Source organism: Salpingoeca rosetta (assembly GCF_000188695.1).
Source record: "Salpingoeca rosetta unplaced genomic scaffold supercont1.13, whole genome shotgun sequence".
Taxonomy (NCBI): Eukaryota; class Choanoflagellata; order Craspedida; family Salpingoecidae; genus Salpingoeca; species Salpingoeca rosetta.
Window position 1 is genome coordinate 619,601 of NW_004754921.1, and position 14,781 is coordinate 634,381.

The 14,781-nt window shown below is 55.2% G+C and overlaps 5 protein-coding genes across 5 annotated transcripts in view; 3 read left to right on the forward strand and 2 right to left on the reverse strand.

Annotated features, from left to right (window-relative positions):
• The window catches only part of PTSG_05562 (uncharacterized protein), a gene marked incomplete at its 3' end in the record, with an annotated part of 7,660 nt that extends 6,797 nt beyond the window's left edge, over positions 1-863 (forward strand). Inside the window, exons 12-13 of the mRNA XM_004993373.1 lie at positions 156-211; positions 316-863. Of these exons, the coding sequence (XP_004993430.1) occupies positions 156-211; positions 316-863 (604 nt within the window). The remainder of the gene's footprint in view (positions 1-155; positions 212-315) is intronic.
• Positions 864-1,154: 291 nt separating this feature from the next.
• On the reverse strand, positions 1,155-4,212 carry PTSG_05563 (uncharacterized protein). The gene is made up of 4 exons (XM_004993374.1): positions 3,563-4,212; positions 3,250-3,340; positions 2,882-3,082; positions 1,155-2,569 (listed from the first exon to the last, which is right to left on the reverse strand). Exons 1-4 carry the CDS (start codon positions 4,123-4,125, stop codon positions 1,595-1,597), a joined length of 1,830 nt encoding a protein of 609 aa, XP_004993431.1. The 5' UTR covers positions 4,126-4,212; the 3' UTR covers positions 1,155-1,594.
• Positions 4,213-4,257: 45 nt separating this feature from the next.
• On the reverse strand, positions 4,258-8,694 carry PTSG_05564 (TKL protein kinase; the record flags this gene model as incomplete). The annotated part of the gene is made up of 9 exons (XM_004993375.1): positions 4,258-5,579; positions 5,808-6,916; positions 7,075-7,143; positions 7,298-7,339; positions 7,452-7,525; positions 7,640-7,726; positions 7,944-8,093; positions 8,251-8,268; positions 8,399-8,694. The coding sequence occupies 9 exons, from the start codon at positions 8,692-8,694 to the stop codon at positions 4,704-4,706; spliced, it is 2,721 nt and encodes a 906-aa protein (XP_004993432.1). The 3' UTR covers positions 4,258-4,703.
• Positions 8,695-9,302: 608 nt separating this feature from the next.
• On the forward strand, positions 9,303-12,569 carry PTSG_05565 (variable lymphocyte receptor A; the record flags this gene model as incomplete). The annotated part of the gene is made up of 3 exons (XM_004993376.1): positions 9,303-9,425; positions 9,795-10,106; positions 10,416-12,569. 3 exons carry the CDS (start codon positions 9,303-9,305, stop codon positions 12,567-12,569), a joined length of 2,589 nt encoding a protein of 862 aa, XP_004993433.1.
• A 665-nt stretch (positions 12,570-13,234) lies between these two features.
• Positions 13,235-14,781, forward strand: part of PTSG_05566 (uncharacterized protein) — a gene marked incomplete at its 3' end in the record, with an annotated part of 2,485 nt that continues 938 nt past the window's right edge. The window contains exons 1-5 of the mRNA XM_004993377.1: positions 13,235-13,440; positions 13,637-13,725; positions 13,865-13,982; positions 14,196-14,291; positions 14,570-14,649. Coding sequence (XP_004993434.1) covers positions 13,240-13,440; positions 13,637-13,725; positions 13,865-13,982; positions 14,196-14,291; positions 14,570-14,649 — 584 coding nt within the window. The 5' untranslated portion in view covers positions 13,235-13,239. The remainder of the gene's footprint in view (positions 13,441-13,636; positions 13,726-13,864; positions 13,983-14,195; positions 14,292-14,569; positions 14,650-14,781) is intronic.

Below are 14,781 nucleotides of genomic sequence, written 5' to 3' on the forward strand. Positions count from 1 at the left end.
GTGTGTGTGTGTGTGTGTGTGTGTGTGTGTGTGTGTGTGTGTGTGTGTGTGTGTGTGGTGTGTGTGTGTGTGGTGTGTGTGTGTGTGGTGTGTGTTGTGCGTTGACTCGGCTGACCTCCTTGTGCATTTCATTTCCCGGTTGTTGTCTGGGACAGGAAAAAGTACAACAAGCCGATTCCGTTTGTGGAGCCGCCCCACTGCGACCTCAGAGGTGGACAGTTGTGTGCTGCTTGTGGTTGTGGTTCAGACTGCCATTGTTGTCTCTCACTCACGCGCCACTCACCCTGCACTCTTCACACACTGGCATTCACATAGCCAACGCGAGCGAGGATGCTGACGACTGCGACGGCGATGACACGAACGGCGACAGCGGCGAGTTCGAAACGCCGCCCTCATCCATGCCGGCATCGCACGAACAATCGCAACCAACCGAGGACACCTCCAACATTTCATCATCACCATCGTCACCGCCATCTTCATCATCGCCGTCGTCGTCCAAGGATTCGCGACAGCAGAGGGCGCAGCAAACAAAGGCATCAGCACCATCCCCGTCACAATCGTCATCAGGTGCAACGCACACGCGCGGTCCACTGCACTCCGTCTCCTCCCCCGCCGTCGCGCCCATGGCAACAGCACGATCATCATCGTCGACACACGCGCACAAGCACACGCGCGAGCGACAGGCCGCCTCCACCAACACAACAGCAAGGGCGCCAAGATCATCAACTCCGCCATCATCATCGTCGTTGTCCTCTTCGCTGTCATCATCATCGCGTGCGCACCATCATCGCCACCATCGTCGCAGTGCTCGGGAGAGCAGCAGTGCGCTGGGGCCGCCGCTCGGCCACCTCGCCTTTGTATAGACACGTGCATGTGTGTGCATGTGTGTGTGTGTGTGTGCATGTGTGTGCATGTGTGTATGCATGTGTGTGTGCATGTGTGTGTGTGTGTGTGTGAAAGAACGGGTGGTGTTTCTTTTCTTGGTTTTTTCCGCCTAACTTGTGCACTATGCTCGCTTTCTCTTTCCCTTTGGCCAGTTCAACTGTTGTCTTAATCATCCAACGACGGCTTTCGCTGCTTTGGCTGCGTTCTGTCCCCCACCCCCTCTTCTTGCTTCCCTTCCCCATGCTTCTTGTCTTCCCGAAATAGGATTGTTGTCCTCACTGCAGTGTTTACTGCTGGGCATGTGCACACAATGAATCGGTGCAAGCGGGGCATGCGGCACAATACGTACAGTTGAGGTGGGTCAATGCACCACGAACCACCATCACAACGACAAGCTAAAATCACCGCCAGCACGCACGCGATGCCAACACGTCAGCAAGCACATCGGCGAACACACGACCAACCACTTTCATACGCAAGCCGCCGCTGTCAGAACTTCCATAACTGTCACCATGACAAACCCCATATCGCCCACACCAGCCACCACCAGCACCAGCACCACCAGCCACCAAGCAACCAAGCTTCCATCACTTGCACCACCACCACCACCATCCACCAATCTTCCATGCCTTCCATGCCTTCCATCACTTGCATCACTTTCATAGCTTGCATCACTTGCATCACCGCCATCACTGCAAACCCAGCGGCGCTACTCTGCAATGCTCCACGCCCGCAGCGAGGCGATGAACTGGCTTGGGTCCACCTCCCCTTCGCCAACCGTCGTCGCCGTGTGCTGCTCAACAACACGGTGCTGCGCCTGCGGCGGCGGCTGTGCAACGGCTTGCTGTGCCACAGGCTGTGCAATGGCTTGCTGTTGCGGGTGTTGTTGCTGGTGCTGCTGTTGCGAATCTTGTTGTTGTTGCTGCTGCTGCTGTTGCTGGTCCTGCGAGGCCTTTGGGTGCAGCTCAAAGAAGCGCTTTGGCTTGGGCTGCTGCTGCTGCTGCTGCATTGATGGCGGGGGTGTTGTTGTCGCCGTCTGCGGCGGTGTTGTAACGGCACTGGTCGTCGTCACGGGCGGTGTTGGCGACACACCGAGGGGTGGCGTCGTGACATGCGCGGCAGACAAGTGGCGTGGCGCTGGCGCTGGCACTGGCGGCTGCATGGGCGCTGCGGTAACGGAGGGGTGCACTGGTGACGCCGTTGATGGTGTTGTCGTTGCTGCTGCTGCTGCTGATGATGATGTTGCTGGCGTTGACGTTGTCGTTGCTGTCGTTGCTGTTGCCGCTGTCACCATACCGGCTGACTGGAGCGAGGCAGACGACATTGATGACGCAGGCAACGTGTTGTAACTACTGCTAGTGTTGCTGCTGTGCAGGCTGGCGACTGCGGACAGGGGGCGTGGCACGGTCGGGGTGGACTCTTCGTCCATATCAATCCACCCCCAGGCGATGATGGAGATGCGGCCCTGGTTGTGCTGGAGATGGTCTGGCACCTGCAGCACGCCGTGCTTCCACTCGATGTTCACGTCGCGGCCAAACGCGTACATGGACCCGTTTGGCTGCGGGATGGTGATGGTCGTGCCGTGTTTGGCGTGCAGGAACGAGATGTCCCGCTCCGCACCAAACGACGCCGCCACCGTCGCGTTCTGCGGGCAGTCGGGCGTGAACGCGGCCCGGTCGTGGTGCTGTTGGGAAGGGGTGAAGGGGGGGGGGTTGTGTTAGGTGGGGGTGTGGTGTTGGGTGGGGGTGTGGTGTTAGGTGGGGGGTGGGGGGGGGGTAGTGGTGAGGGGTGTGGCGTGATAGGGTGGGGCGTGATAGGGTGTGGGGCAGGTGAAGGGACATGGACAAGACATGCATGCACAAGCGCAACAGCCATCTGAATACTCCACCCTCCACACAAGTTCCATACACACAGAGCACAGAGCACACTCGCCATCGTGCCCCCACATCCCCAAGCCCCCATGCCTTGCGCTCAACAGACAGCCTTGTGTACGCACCCAAGGCTTCCAGTCGCTCGAGTCCTTGTACCAGTTGAAGCGAGTGGCCTTGATGTCCATGTCAAAGTACTCGCGCATGATGCGCACCACGCGCTGGAACGTCGGGCTCTGCTTCTTCCACTTGCCACCCATGCTCTTGTCGTTGGCAATCGTGTGGCTGTCCCCGTGCCACTTGACAAACAGCGAGTCGCACCCCGTGGCCTGCGTGGAGAGAGAGTGTGTGTGTTTGGGGGGGGGGGACGAGTGTGTGGTGATGAAGGGTGCAAGGGTGAGCGGGAAGGCGGGAGCAGGGCCTGACACGACCATGTAGGGCATTGGCCAGGGGGAAACAAGTTCACTTCAGCACACATCAACACACACACACGCACATGAAGTTCGGTGAGCAGGTTCTGGAACACGGTCGTGTCATCCTCGCGGCAGAACAACTCGGGAACCATCACCAGGTCATTCGCACCGTACCTGTGAGTGTGGGGGAGTATCAGTGAGGTGCAAAGCAGAGGGAAGGGGCACAGCACACACACACACACACACACACACACACACACACACACACACACACACACACACACACACACACACACACACACACACACACACACACACACACACACACACACACACACACACACACGCACGCACGCACGCACACACACACACACACACACACACACACACGCATACCTGCGGCCGAATTTGGGCGCCGAGGGTCCGACGATGAGCTTCATGTCCGGCCGCTGGAAGGAGGGCTTGAAGGACTCCGTGTTGCGGCCTTTCCCGCCCGATCGAGAAGACGTCGACGTGCGCCGGGCGTTTCCTCCACCACCGCCGCGCCGCTTGTCGCGCCGACGCGGCTGCGACTCGTCAGTCCGACCACCGCGGCCTGGCGTAGGCGTGTGCTGTCGGCTCCGCGACTCTGCTGCATCGGGCGTCGCATGCCCGCCACTCGCGCTGCCACTCCGTTGCTGCTGCTGTTGTGGTTGCTGATGTTGCTGTGGTTGCTGTTGTTGTTGTGGTTGCTGCTGCGGCGGCTGTTGCTGCTGGTGTTGTGGTTGCGCAAGCTTGTCCGCTTGCTGCTGTGGCTGCTTCTGCTGCTGCTGCTGCTGCTGTTGTTGTTGTTGTTGTTGTTGTTGTGCTGGTGGCGTGGCAGAAGAAGCGGGAGTGGTGGCGCTGCTGTTTGAGCTGCCTGCCGTCGTGGTCAGGCCAAGGCCAGGCGCTCCGCTCAAGTATCGGTTCTTCACAGGCATGGTCGGTGGTGGTGGTCGGTGGTGGGTGGGATGGCGCGCGCTTGTGGCAGTTGTGGCAGTTGTGGGCTCGGGCTGAACGTGCGCAGGTGGCAAAAGGGCAAGTTTGACGTTGACGATGAGGCAAAAGGCAAGTTTGCTGTTGCCTGGAAGTGTACTAGGAGTAGGACTGTAGGACAGAGCAGGATGGTGGGAGGGTGGTAGGAGCAGGAGAAGGACAGGTCTTCTGCGGGCAACACTGCAACAGGTGTCGCAGAGAACAGAAGAACAGCCAAAGAGCAACAGTGAAAGAACTCTATGCAACGAGTTGCTTTGTGAACGAGTGGGAAGTCAACGAAAGAACGAAAGACGAGGCACGGGGTATGATGAAAGGAAGTTGGGTGCTGTCAGAACGCATGAACAACAACACAAGAGGGAAGGATAGAGGCGCCACTGAAGTGAACTGACACCTTGACACGGGGAAAGAACACAAAGAGCTAGGGAGCAACGCGCCCAATGTGAGGGGGCAACACAAAGAGCACGGGGAACTTGGAGTGCTTGCAACGCGTTTCGATGCGGCAGGACGGGACGGGCTGACAGGATCAAGGGGTTGAAGAGCTTGGCTGGCTCGCAGGAGTGTCATCTTCAAACACAAGAATGCCACGCACGAGGACGCAGGACGGGTCGTTGATTACAATCTCGGCGGCCGTGCGCTTGCTGGCCCACTTGGACGACTTGAGAGGTTTGGCGTGAAGGATGTTGCCGGTGCTAAAGTTCACCACGGCGACATGAGCGTCATGGGTGCGAACGAGCGGCTTGCCGTTGAAGGACGTGTTCAGCACTGGGTATGGGTTGCCATACTGCACGTCGCACACAAGCACGACCCGCAACTGCTTGCCTGCAGGCAAGTTCAGGTTTCGCAGCACATCCGGCACATCATGGCACGCGCGACTGTACTCAAGGGCGCAATCGAGGTCTGGCGTGAAGTAGAAGCCAGCGCCGTACCAGCCGGCATCAAGCTTCTGCAGCTGTGCGAAATCGCCGCCCAAGATGCTCATGGCCACCGCAAAGGACGGCACGCCGTGGAACACGCGCTGCAGGCGAAGACGCACATCAGGCTGCATCATGAACTGATCCAACAACTTGTACGGTGGCGCGCTAGCGGTAGCAGCAGTTGTGGGTGGTGGATGCAGGGTGACGCGAGCAAGGACGGCTGACTTCTCGGCATTGACGGGGATACCACTTGGGAGTAGCTTGCCGTCTTCGCCCATCTGAAGTGCGTACTTGGGGTGGAACGGGTGGTTGGCGCTGCTCATGTGGCCACGATAACGGGTTTGGTTGCGGTGCACAGCGCCGTTGAAGGCAGCATTCTTCTGGCTGCACTGCACAACAGCGACGCCAACAACGGTCTTGCCAAAGGGCTGCAGAGGATTGGCTGTCGCCTCATCGCTCGAGCGGCCACCAGCTTCCGTGATCATCTGTCGCGTGTTCAGCGGCGTGGGAGACAAAACAAGAGTGGGTGACAGTTGGGTGTGAGCATTCGTGAAATGACGTGGCAGACGCGTCATAGCAACCCATTACTTCACAACCACAAGATTACACACAGACGCACAAGCACAGCCACACACACACACACACACACACACACACACACACACACACACACACACACACACACACACGCGCGCGCGCGCGCGCGATCTCACCTGTTTGACGATGGCGATGGCCGTGTCGTGTGCAGCGCCAACAGCAGCAATGCGCACTGACGCGCGTGTTGGATGAGTCACAAAGAGGGACCGAAGTGGATCCAAGTCCTTCGGCTGCCACTTCCACACAGCATCGGCAGGGCCGTGCAGCAGCCTGTGTTGCTTCGCCATGTCGACAGCCTGTTGGTCACGTACGGCGACATACTGGTCCTGCAGCGTACCTTGAAGCTGTACAAAAGATGGCCGGTTGCCGCCCACATCGAAGCACTGACCAAGCACCTGCTGCACCGCATGGCTCAGCCTGCGACCGTTGATCTCAGCGTTGAGTGGAAGGTATTCGCCCTTGTCATACGCGTTGGCAATGACAATCAGAGACGCACCACTTGCGGAGGCATAATTACCGTGGTGCCATGGCTTGGTGTTGAACAACAGCTCCCACAACAGAACGGCGAAAGAGAACACGTCCGTGTCCATGCGGAGTTCCTGCCCAAGTAGCTGCTCGGGTGACGCCCACAGCGGTGTGCCACCTCCATGTGTCAGCACGGACTTGTCTGTTGGCTTGAAGGTGCTCATGCCAAAGTCCGTCACCTTGGCGGACAGGGATGCATCCAGCAGCACGTTTGGCGATTTGAGGTCGCGGTGCACGACGTTGTGGGCGTGGAGGAACGCCATGGCACAGGCCACCTCAAACGCAATGCGATGGCGTGTTGCCTCGTCGAGCTGCTTCTTCACCACGTGCAAGACATCATACAGGGAGCCGTTCTCCGCCCAGCTCAGCACAAAGGCCAGCGTGTGGCTTTGCTCATCGTGGGTGAGGCCAAGGAAGTGCACGATGTTGGGATGGCGAAGAGAGAGCAGGATGCGCGCCTCGCGAAGTATTCGCTTCAAGTGATCTGAAAAGTCCTGCGAGCCGTCGACGCTAGACAAGATGTCAGTGACACGCGGGCGCTCTGTCACTTCGGTGAGCTGCTTCAGGGCCACAGGATGGTCAGCCAGCTCTGCCTTGTAGAGGGCACCAAATGCGCCACGAACCGGATTTCCTCCAACGTCTTTGTGAGGTTTCTTGTTCGTGAACCGAGACGATGGAATGTTCAAATTGAACACTTCCTCTGAGGGCACAACAGATGACAAACGAGCAAACGAACAAGCAAGCGAACAAAGCAAGTACACGTGTGAGTAGTACATAGCTGACCCAGGTGTGTGCTGGTTGCAGGTCAATTGCGTCGTTCATTCATACACGACAGGTACGACAGGCGAGTACATTTACCTAATTGCAATGCCCATCGCCGCTCACATTCACGAGAATGTTTGCCCTTCAACTCCGTCATGGCCTTCTCTGTTGTGATTTGAGTCAAGCAAGAGGGAGCAAGCGCGAATGAGGCGTCAAGCATCGCACGTGGAGGAACCAAGCCCGTCAATTCAACATGCACGTTTGCTTTTGTGCATATCGAGCTGGTTACAATCCTTGTTTTCACGGTCTTCTCTCTTACTATTGTCTTCGAGTCGTGCCGCTTTCCGATCAAGCTCATTCTCTGTCGAGACACGCAAGTGGCTCAGTGATTAGCTGTGACTACATCATCCATCGTCAACTCTAATTCAACCTCCGTCATGCAAGACAAGGCATTTACACCGCGCAACACGTACTCAGATCTTTGGTCGCCTTTGTCAATCGCTTGAAGATGCCGTTCACCTTTTTCACCCCACTGCCAGTGAACAGGCTCATGCACGATTGTGAGCACAGAAGCTTCACACCCCTGCATACCCCTGCACTATCAGACCAAGGTGCATGGGAAGACCCAAATCCCTTCTTGCATGCCCTGCACAGGACTTACAACTTGACGGCGACGTGGCGCTCCAACGTGATGACTGTGGCGGCTATGAGTTTGGCTTGCTTCTCCTGTAGAGGCACAGCCGTGAGGCTGGAAAAGACACGGGGTGCGTGTCATAGCAGGTGCGGCTCAAAGGTAACCCCGAAATTACACACACATACGCAAGCACGCGCACACACACACACATATACGCAAGCACACACCCAGACACACACACATGCACACGCACACACACCCAGACACACACACACACACACACGAACACAAACACGAAGAAACAGAACAACAGGCGATGCAGGGTTCTTACTCGACTTCAGTGATGGTTCTATCAGCTTCCAGAGCGAGCGCAATCGCCTCTGCGTATTGATCAAGATACGCGCTTGAGAAAAGTTCGTCCACCGGAAGGAAGAGGTTAAGGAAGGTCAGGGACCATGTGTTTGCCTTCTCAAAACTTCGTCTAAGCAAAACAACAAAACAATACAAATGTACAACGCGCACAGCATGGAGATGAGCGGACGAACAGAGTTTGACAACACAACCCCACGCAGCGCCGTCTGCGCACTCTTTCACATACTCTTGATCCGTCGCATCTATCTCATGTGTGCGCCACTTACGCTTTGAGTTGGCTGGAACTGGCGCGAAAGGAGAAGCGTAGGGGGAGTAAAGCAGTTAAAACGCGGTGGGTGAGCCACAAAATCAAAGAGAACACCAGATCGAAACAGCACAATTGCTGCAACAGAGTTTGCTTGACGACTGACTGACCTCTCGCTGTCAGGTTGTTTGTCGACAATGCTTTGGAGATGCGACTTTGATCCCGGCGCCAACCAGTTCATGGAGTTGAGCAGCTCTTTAAGTTGTTTGCGTGCAGTGTCACACTGAGCACTCTGCGCATCTTCCTCTTGATTGGGGGTCTCTGTACCGTGTGTTTCGTGGCTCAATGAAGTGTGGATGACCGAAGCAGCAGCGTCGATGTTTGTGGTTGCCACACTTGCACCTCCCTGAATGTCGCTTGATGTGATGATGCTTTGTTCATCCCCAAGCGTTCCCAGCGTGCTCATGGTCGCGGATAAGCCAAGTCAGGAAGAAGATCCCGAGAACAAAGCCGACTGCAAGAGTGTTCGACACACAGAGAGCAGAGGACGAGACGACAAACAAAGTCGATGGTGGAAGAATGGATGTGAGAACAGCAGACAGGTCGTGTGCTTCGTTGGCATCAATGAATCAGCCAACACGACAAGAACAAAATGCGTCGTTGGTTGGCGATGGCGCCATGGGAATTCTTTGGTCGCAGACGCTCAACGCACGACGTCTAATGCTGCTCTGCTCTTCGCGTGAGCAAGCATCACACGAGAATACTTTTCTCAACAAGAGAAAAGACTCGTCAAATTTGGTAGGAGTTCCCATTTCCGATCGTACAAGTTTCCTTCTGTGGTGGTGGAGTTTCCCGCTTTGTGTTGGGTTGCGAAGTTTCGGCATGGGAAAAAGCGACAAGTGAAGAGGGAAAAAACAAACAAACCTGCTGTTACACTTCCACTCCTCCAACAATCAGTGAACGCTCCGTTTTTCTTCGTGCGCCATCTCGCATCTGCGAAGACACTTGTGTCATGTCATTTCACCACAGTCAGACAACCACACACCCAATACGATACGCGTGCGACGAACCAAAATGGCGCAGTGCTGGATGCTTATCGCTGTGGTTTGCGCGGCAGCGCTTGTCCTCCAACCACTGGTGAAGACTGCAAGCGCTCTACCCATCACACAGGAACGCCAAGACTTCGAAGCGAGGAAGGTACGTCAAGATGCCAAGCTTTTTCTGACTCCAGAGCAATGACACGACGATGTCTTTAGGCGGCGTGACCCAGTGACTCAGCGACCATTTTGCTTGCTGTGTCTTCGTGTCTGTATCTGTGTGTTTGTGAGTGTGTCTGCGTGCGTGTGCGCATGTTTTCATGCGTATGTGCGCGTGTGTATGTGTGCACGTGCACGTAGATGTGATTGTGTGCGTGTGTATGCGCGTTCACGTTCGTTTTGCATACATTGTCTTTCTCCATAGCGTTGATATCGTTGTCAGAGATGACACAACACCACGACTTCAAAATGACACTCATCTCATGATCTTCTTTTGTCTTCTGCGTGTTTGGTCTTTGCACCTTTGCAGGAACACCTCTGTCGCGATGCGGCAAAAGGCCTGGAAACCATTCCCACGTTGCTGAACTCCTATTCTGAGGACTTTGCACTGAAAGAAGGCGAGACTGGTGCCACAAGCGCCAGCTCCACAGACTTGAAGCGTGTATGGCAGCTGGTCAACAAAATGTGCATCGACACGCGTGCGATCAATGCCCCAAGAGAGGGTGTACTCAAAGCCTCAGGCTCAGAGCGCCAGGATGAAAGTGACTCAGCACGTGCAAGCCAAGCGCAGCACCATATGGCCAACGCCTTGCTCCCTCAAACCTACCCTCGCCAAGAGCGAGTGCGTCGGCAAAGTCGGCCCAAGTCGTCAATCCAACCCCCATTCTTCCCTTTGCTTCCACAGTCGACACACGTTGTGCCCCGACCACCGTCTCAATTGCACGCGACAAGGGACATGTGTGCTGCTCAGGGGACACCGGTGACTTGTTCTTTGGCCAACATTTTGCAGTGCAACTGCACAGCTACTTCTTCAACGACATCGACCCTCATTGTGGTGTTCAGCTCCGGCAGCCCCCCTGTCCTCAATCCAAGCCAAGAATGTATTGCCACCACTTATCATATGCTTCAGCCGTGTGCGCTGCATATTCAGGGTGATGTGGACTCAACCAAACTGCAACCGTTTCTTGCAGCCACCAACTGGACATCAGTGAAGAGCCTCACTCTGCGTGGTCTTCGGTCCCCAACATTTGCCCTGCATTGGCTGCACACGACGCCCAGCGTGGTTGAGCTTGACATCAGCCACAACAGCGTGCAAACAGTGGATGTTTGCTTCTACGACGGGTGCTTGTCGCAGCTCATCTCGCTCGACCTCTCACACAACCTGCTCACAGAAGTACCATCTCCACTCTTTGAAGTCGGCAAGACCATCACCTCGCTCGATTTGAGTCACAACTTTATCACAGTCTTTGAAGCTCGCACGCTCTTGGGCCTCCCCATTACTGAGCTGGATCTCTCTGACAACAAGATTTCCGTTATCGCAAATTATTCCTTCGTGTATCCAGCCAAGGTACAGGTGCTGGACCTGCGATCCAACAATTTGAAGCATCTGGCACTCGAAGTGTTCTACAACTGCACAAGTTTGACACACATCTACTTGGCAGACAACCTGTTGGACGAAATTGAGGGCGTTGAATTCCAGCCCCTTCAGCATCTTGAAGTGTTGGATGTGTCCAGCAACTATCTCACCGTTGTGAAGGAGGGGCTGGCAACCGCATCACTGCAGTCTCTGTACCTGCACGACAACATTATCACACAAGTTGACCGTGCCGCCTTCTCGCTGGGTACGCACCTCAAAAACTTGACACTCGATGGCAACCAGTTGCAGCATTTACCAGAGGGCGTTTTCGCTGCGTGCAGAAACCTTCAAGCGCTGTACTTGCAACACAACCAACTGAAGTCCGTCACTCAGAACACGCTACAAGGTGGAGATTCGCTTACCGCACTGTATCTGAGCCACAATCACTTGACTGAAATCAAGGACCTCGGGCTAAGGAAACTAGCCACACTTGATGCATCGTTCAACCAACTCGACTACTTTTACCTTCATTCAAGCGCATTGCTCACTTCCCTGGATCTGAGCGACAACCCTTTGAGCGCGGTTCCCGATCTGACCCCGCTGACGCAACTTCAACTCTACGGACAGCGAGACCATTTCATGGCCATCATCGATCTCAGCGTGTTCGCGAACATGACGGGCCTGAGAGTGTTGGATATGGACGCTGCAATTGGAAGCACAAGTGCAGTCGTGTTTTCGCGACATCAGGCACCAGCGTGGAGTTTGTCTGATCTCGTGTTCTTTCACATGGCAAATGTCATATTTCCACACGAATGGCTACATGGCTCCAACGCCACCGCTAACTTGATCAGTCTGCACATTGGCTGGCCTGGCCTGAACGAGACATTGCTGCCAAATCGCCAATTGTGCAGTCTCCTCGGCCCTGAGGCGACTGAGCTGGCGCTGGAGTCCACTTCGTACACAACTCTGGAGCTCTGTGAGGGCGTGTCACTGAAAACGGTGTTTTTGATGAACAACTCTGCCATTGAGCACGTGTTTGTGCATGGCTCTCCCAACCTCGTGAACGTGTCTGGCTGTTCTTCTTTGGCCGAGATGTCCGTGCCAGAGGTTCCCGTGCTTGATATCAGTGACACCAAGATTCCACCACATGAGGCCCTGTGTGATACACAAGGCTCGACTATTCTCATCGCGCGCAACTGGAGTCATCCACGCCTCGGCCAGAATAGCGACACCAAAGCCCTCATCACCCGCTGTTTGGAGGCTGTGAATGTGTTCGATTTGTCGGACAATCAATGGCTTGCCTCCCTCGACCTCGTTGAGGCTGCCGCGCGAACAGTCATCTTCAGCACAGACCCAACTCTTTCTCCCGACGGGCGGTATCAGCCATCAAGAATCGCACCACAAGTGTTCTTGACACAGCACACGCTTGTGGAATGTGAACTCAACTTTGACGACCCATACATTGCCACTGACGAGAGCGTCATCAGCCGACGTCTGGGCTACAACTTCCAGTGTGATTGCGTTTTCGGGTCTGTGCAGGGTGGACAGTGCTTGCAAAGCGCACACTCCAGCTCACATGCTCGAAAGGTTCAAGCAAAGCTGCTTGCGGCCGTGTTCTTTGGTGGGGTAGCCACCACAATTGTCTGCTTTTTCGTCGGGTTCAGGTACTTGGGACGACGGACGGCATTCCCATTCACGCGTCAGCAGAACAATTACACTACTGTGTAAGCGCACCGATTCGGGATACGGCCCACCCCAGCCCTCAAGGTTGTTGTGATGGTCTCTTTCTGTTCTGTGGTGAGTGTGCACTCACAGGCTTCCTGTCATCCTCGTGTCCCCCCCCCCCTTTTTTTTTTTGGAGTTGAGTGAACGGCCTCTGCTTTTTGTTTCTGCGTCTTGTTCTGCGTTTTGTCTCGTCAGTTGGCGTCAGTCTGTCGGTGCTGGCCTTGTGCTTCTCCTCCCACTGTCCAAGTGTCGAACAATTCGTTTCGTTGACCTAAGTCAAGGCATGCTGGGTTGCCTTCCCCACTTCCCAATTCCCCTCCACTTAGACATCGAGCAGGCTCTTAAGCTCTGTCGCTTGTTGTGTTCTTCTTTTTCTTCTTGTTGTGCTCTGCCGCACTCTGCACGAGGATGTGTAGCTTGTACTTTTCTTCTTTTCTTTTCGTCGACGTTCAGACGTTCATCCTTTCATCAGCCCATGCTCCACTTTCTTGTTGCTTTCTTTGGGTGTCTGCAAGTAGAACAGCAAACCCCACCAACGCAAAGGGCATCCTGGAAACAGGAACCGGGAGGAAGGAACTAAGGAACTGAAGGAGCAAAGCAACAAGCGACACAGGTCTGCAGGCTGCCTACAGTCACATCAGCACCAATTCAAGCGATCCCGAATTAATCGAACATGACAATTTGCAGCGCGGTCCTGCCAAACACAATCATTCTGACCTCATCCACAACAGCACCACGCTGCTCATCCATCCATCTACCGCCCACATCACCCACCATTATGTTCGCCCGAAGCGTTGACGAGGTGGAGGCTGTTGACTATGCGACCCTGTGTCCCAAGGACCCCACCAAGGAGGCCATCGATGGCTACGTTCAGGTGCTGCAGCAGCAGCTGCTTCTGCTGCCTGCCTGCTTGTGTGTGTATATGGTTTACTGTGTTTGACTTTCTGGACGTCATGCTGTTCCTCGTGTCTTCAGGCCCCTCTTGTTCTTCCCTCACCTCCTCCACCCTCTTTCTTCTCCTCTTCTGCTTCGTCCCAATCCCTCTTGCAACGTGCGTGCCATACATCTAGGGCTTCAAAGCAGCGCTGAAGGACAGGCCGGAGATTACAGACGAGTTTAGAGAAGAAGCCCGCGCACCCACCATTGCAACCATCATGCGGTGCGTATGTGTGTGTGCGTGTGCATGTGCATGTGTGTGTGCATATGCGTGCTGCATCCTTGTCGGACACCGCAGCAGTGCGTGTCCTCATTCCTCTCCTGTTTGTCGTTCTTTCATTCCTCCTTCCCTTGTGATCCAGGTTTGTTCGGGCGCGAAAGTATGACGTCGAGGCCGCTGTGCAGCAGTTTGTTGATGCGGAAGTATGGTATCATGAGAACGACGTCGCTTCGGCCCTGGACACTGATCCAGACGAGGAGGTGTGTGCGCGTATGTGTGTGTGTGTGTGTGTGTGTGTGTGTGTGTGTGTGTGTGTGTGTGTGTGTGTGTGTGTGTGTGTGTGTGTGTGTGGTGTCTCTACTTTCGTCGACCTTTGGGCCATCGCCCAGTGTCGTCCCCCCCACCTCCACTTCGACCCCTTCCCTTCCACTTTCACCAAGCCTTGCGCCTCACACGCGCGCTCTCTCCAACAGGTGTATCAAGCTTTCTGCCCTGTTGCCCCCGAAGGCTTTGACAAACACGGCAGGCCAATCTACTGGGAGCGCACGGGCGAGATTCGCTTGCCAAAGGTGTGTGCGTGCGTGTGTGTGCGTGTGTGTGTGTGTGTGCGTGTGTGTGTGTGTGTGCGTGAGTACATAGATCTGTGTGTATGCGTATGTGTGTGAGTACATAGGTCTCTGTGTATGTATCCCTGTGTGTGCATTTGTCAGCCTGTGTGCGCGCGTGTGCTTGTGTTGCGTTTCCTCACTTCCTCATTTCACCGAGCTCCTTTGAGACCCTGAACTTGCTTCAATTCACGCCGGTTCACCTCCTCTTCCCAATTGGCGCCAAATGCCGCACGCTGCAGGTGCTGAAGCTGTTGACAGAGGAGAAGCTTGTTCGCCGCCACGTCCGACAGCAAGAAAACGCCGTCCGCCGTATGCAAGTGTGTGCCACACCATGTGTGTGTGTGTGTATGTGCATGTGTGTGTTTGTGTGCCCATGCATGTGTGTGTGTGTGTGTGTTTGTGTGCGAGCATTCCTTTCCACCCATCAACCTATGAACGCCATTCCACCGCT

Bases quoted from the DNA above. Each gene is read 5' to 3' on its own strand.
- PTSG_05563 (XM_004993374.1), bottom strand. From the start codon at position 4,125: ATGCCTGTGAAGAACCGATACTTGAGCGGAGCGCCTGGCCTTGGCCTG. The intron at 3,341-3,562 runs GTATGCGTGTGT...CCACACTCACAG, and splicing joins GCGCCCAAATTCGGCCGCAG to GTACGGTGCGAATGACCTGG. The intron at 2,570-2,881 runs GTGCGTACACAA...CCTTCCCAACAG, and splicing joins CGAGCGACTGGAAGCCTTGG to CACCACGACCGGGCCGCGTT.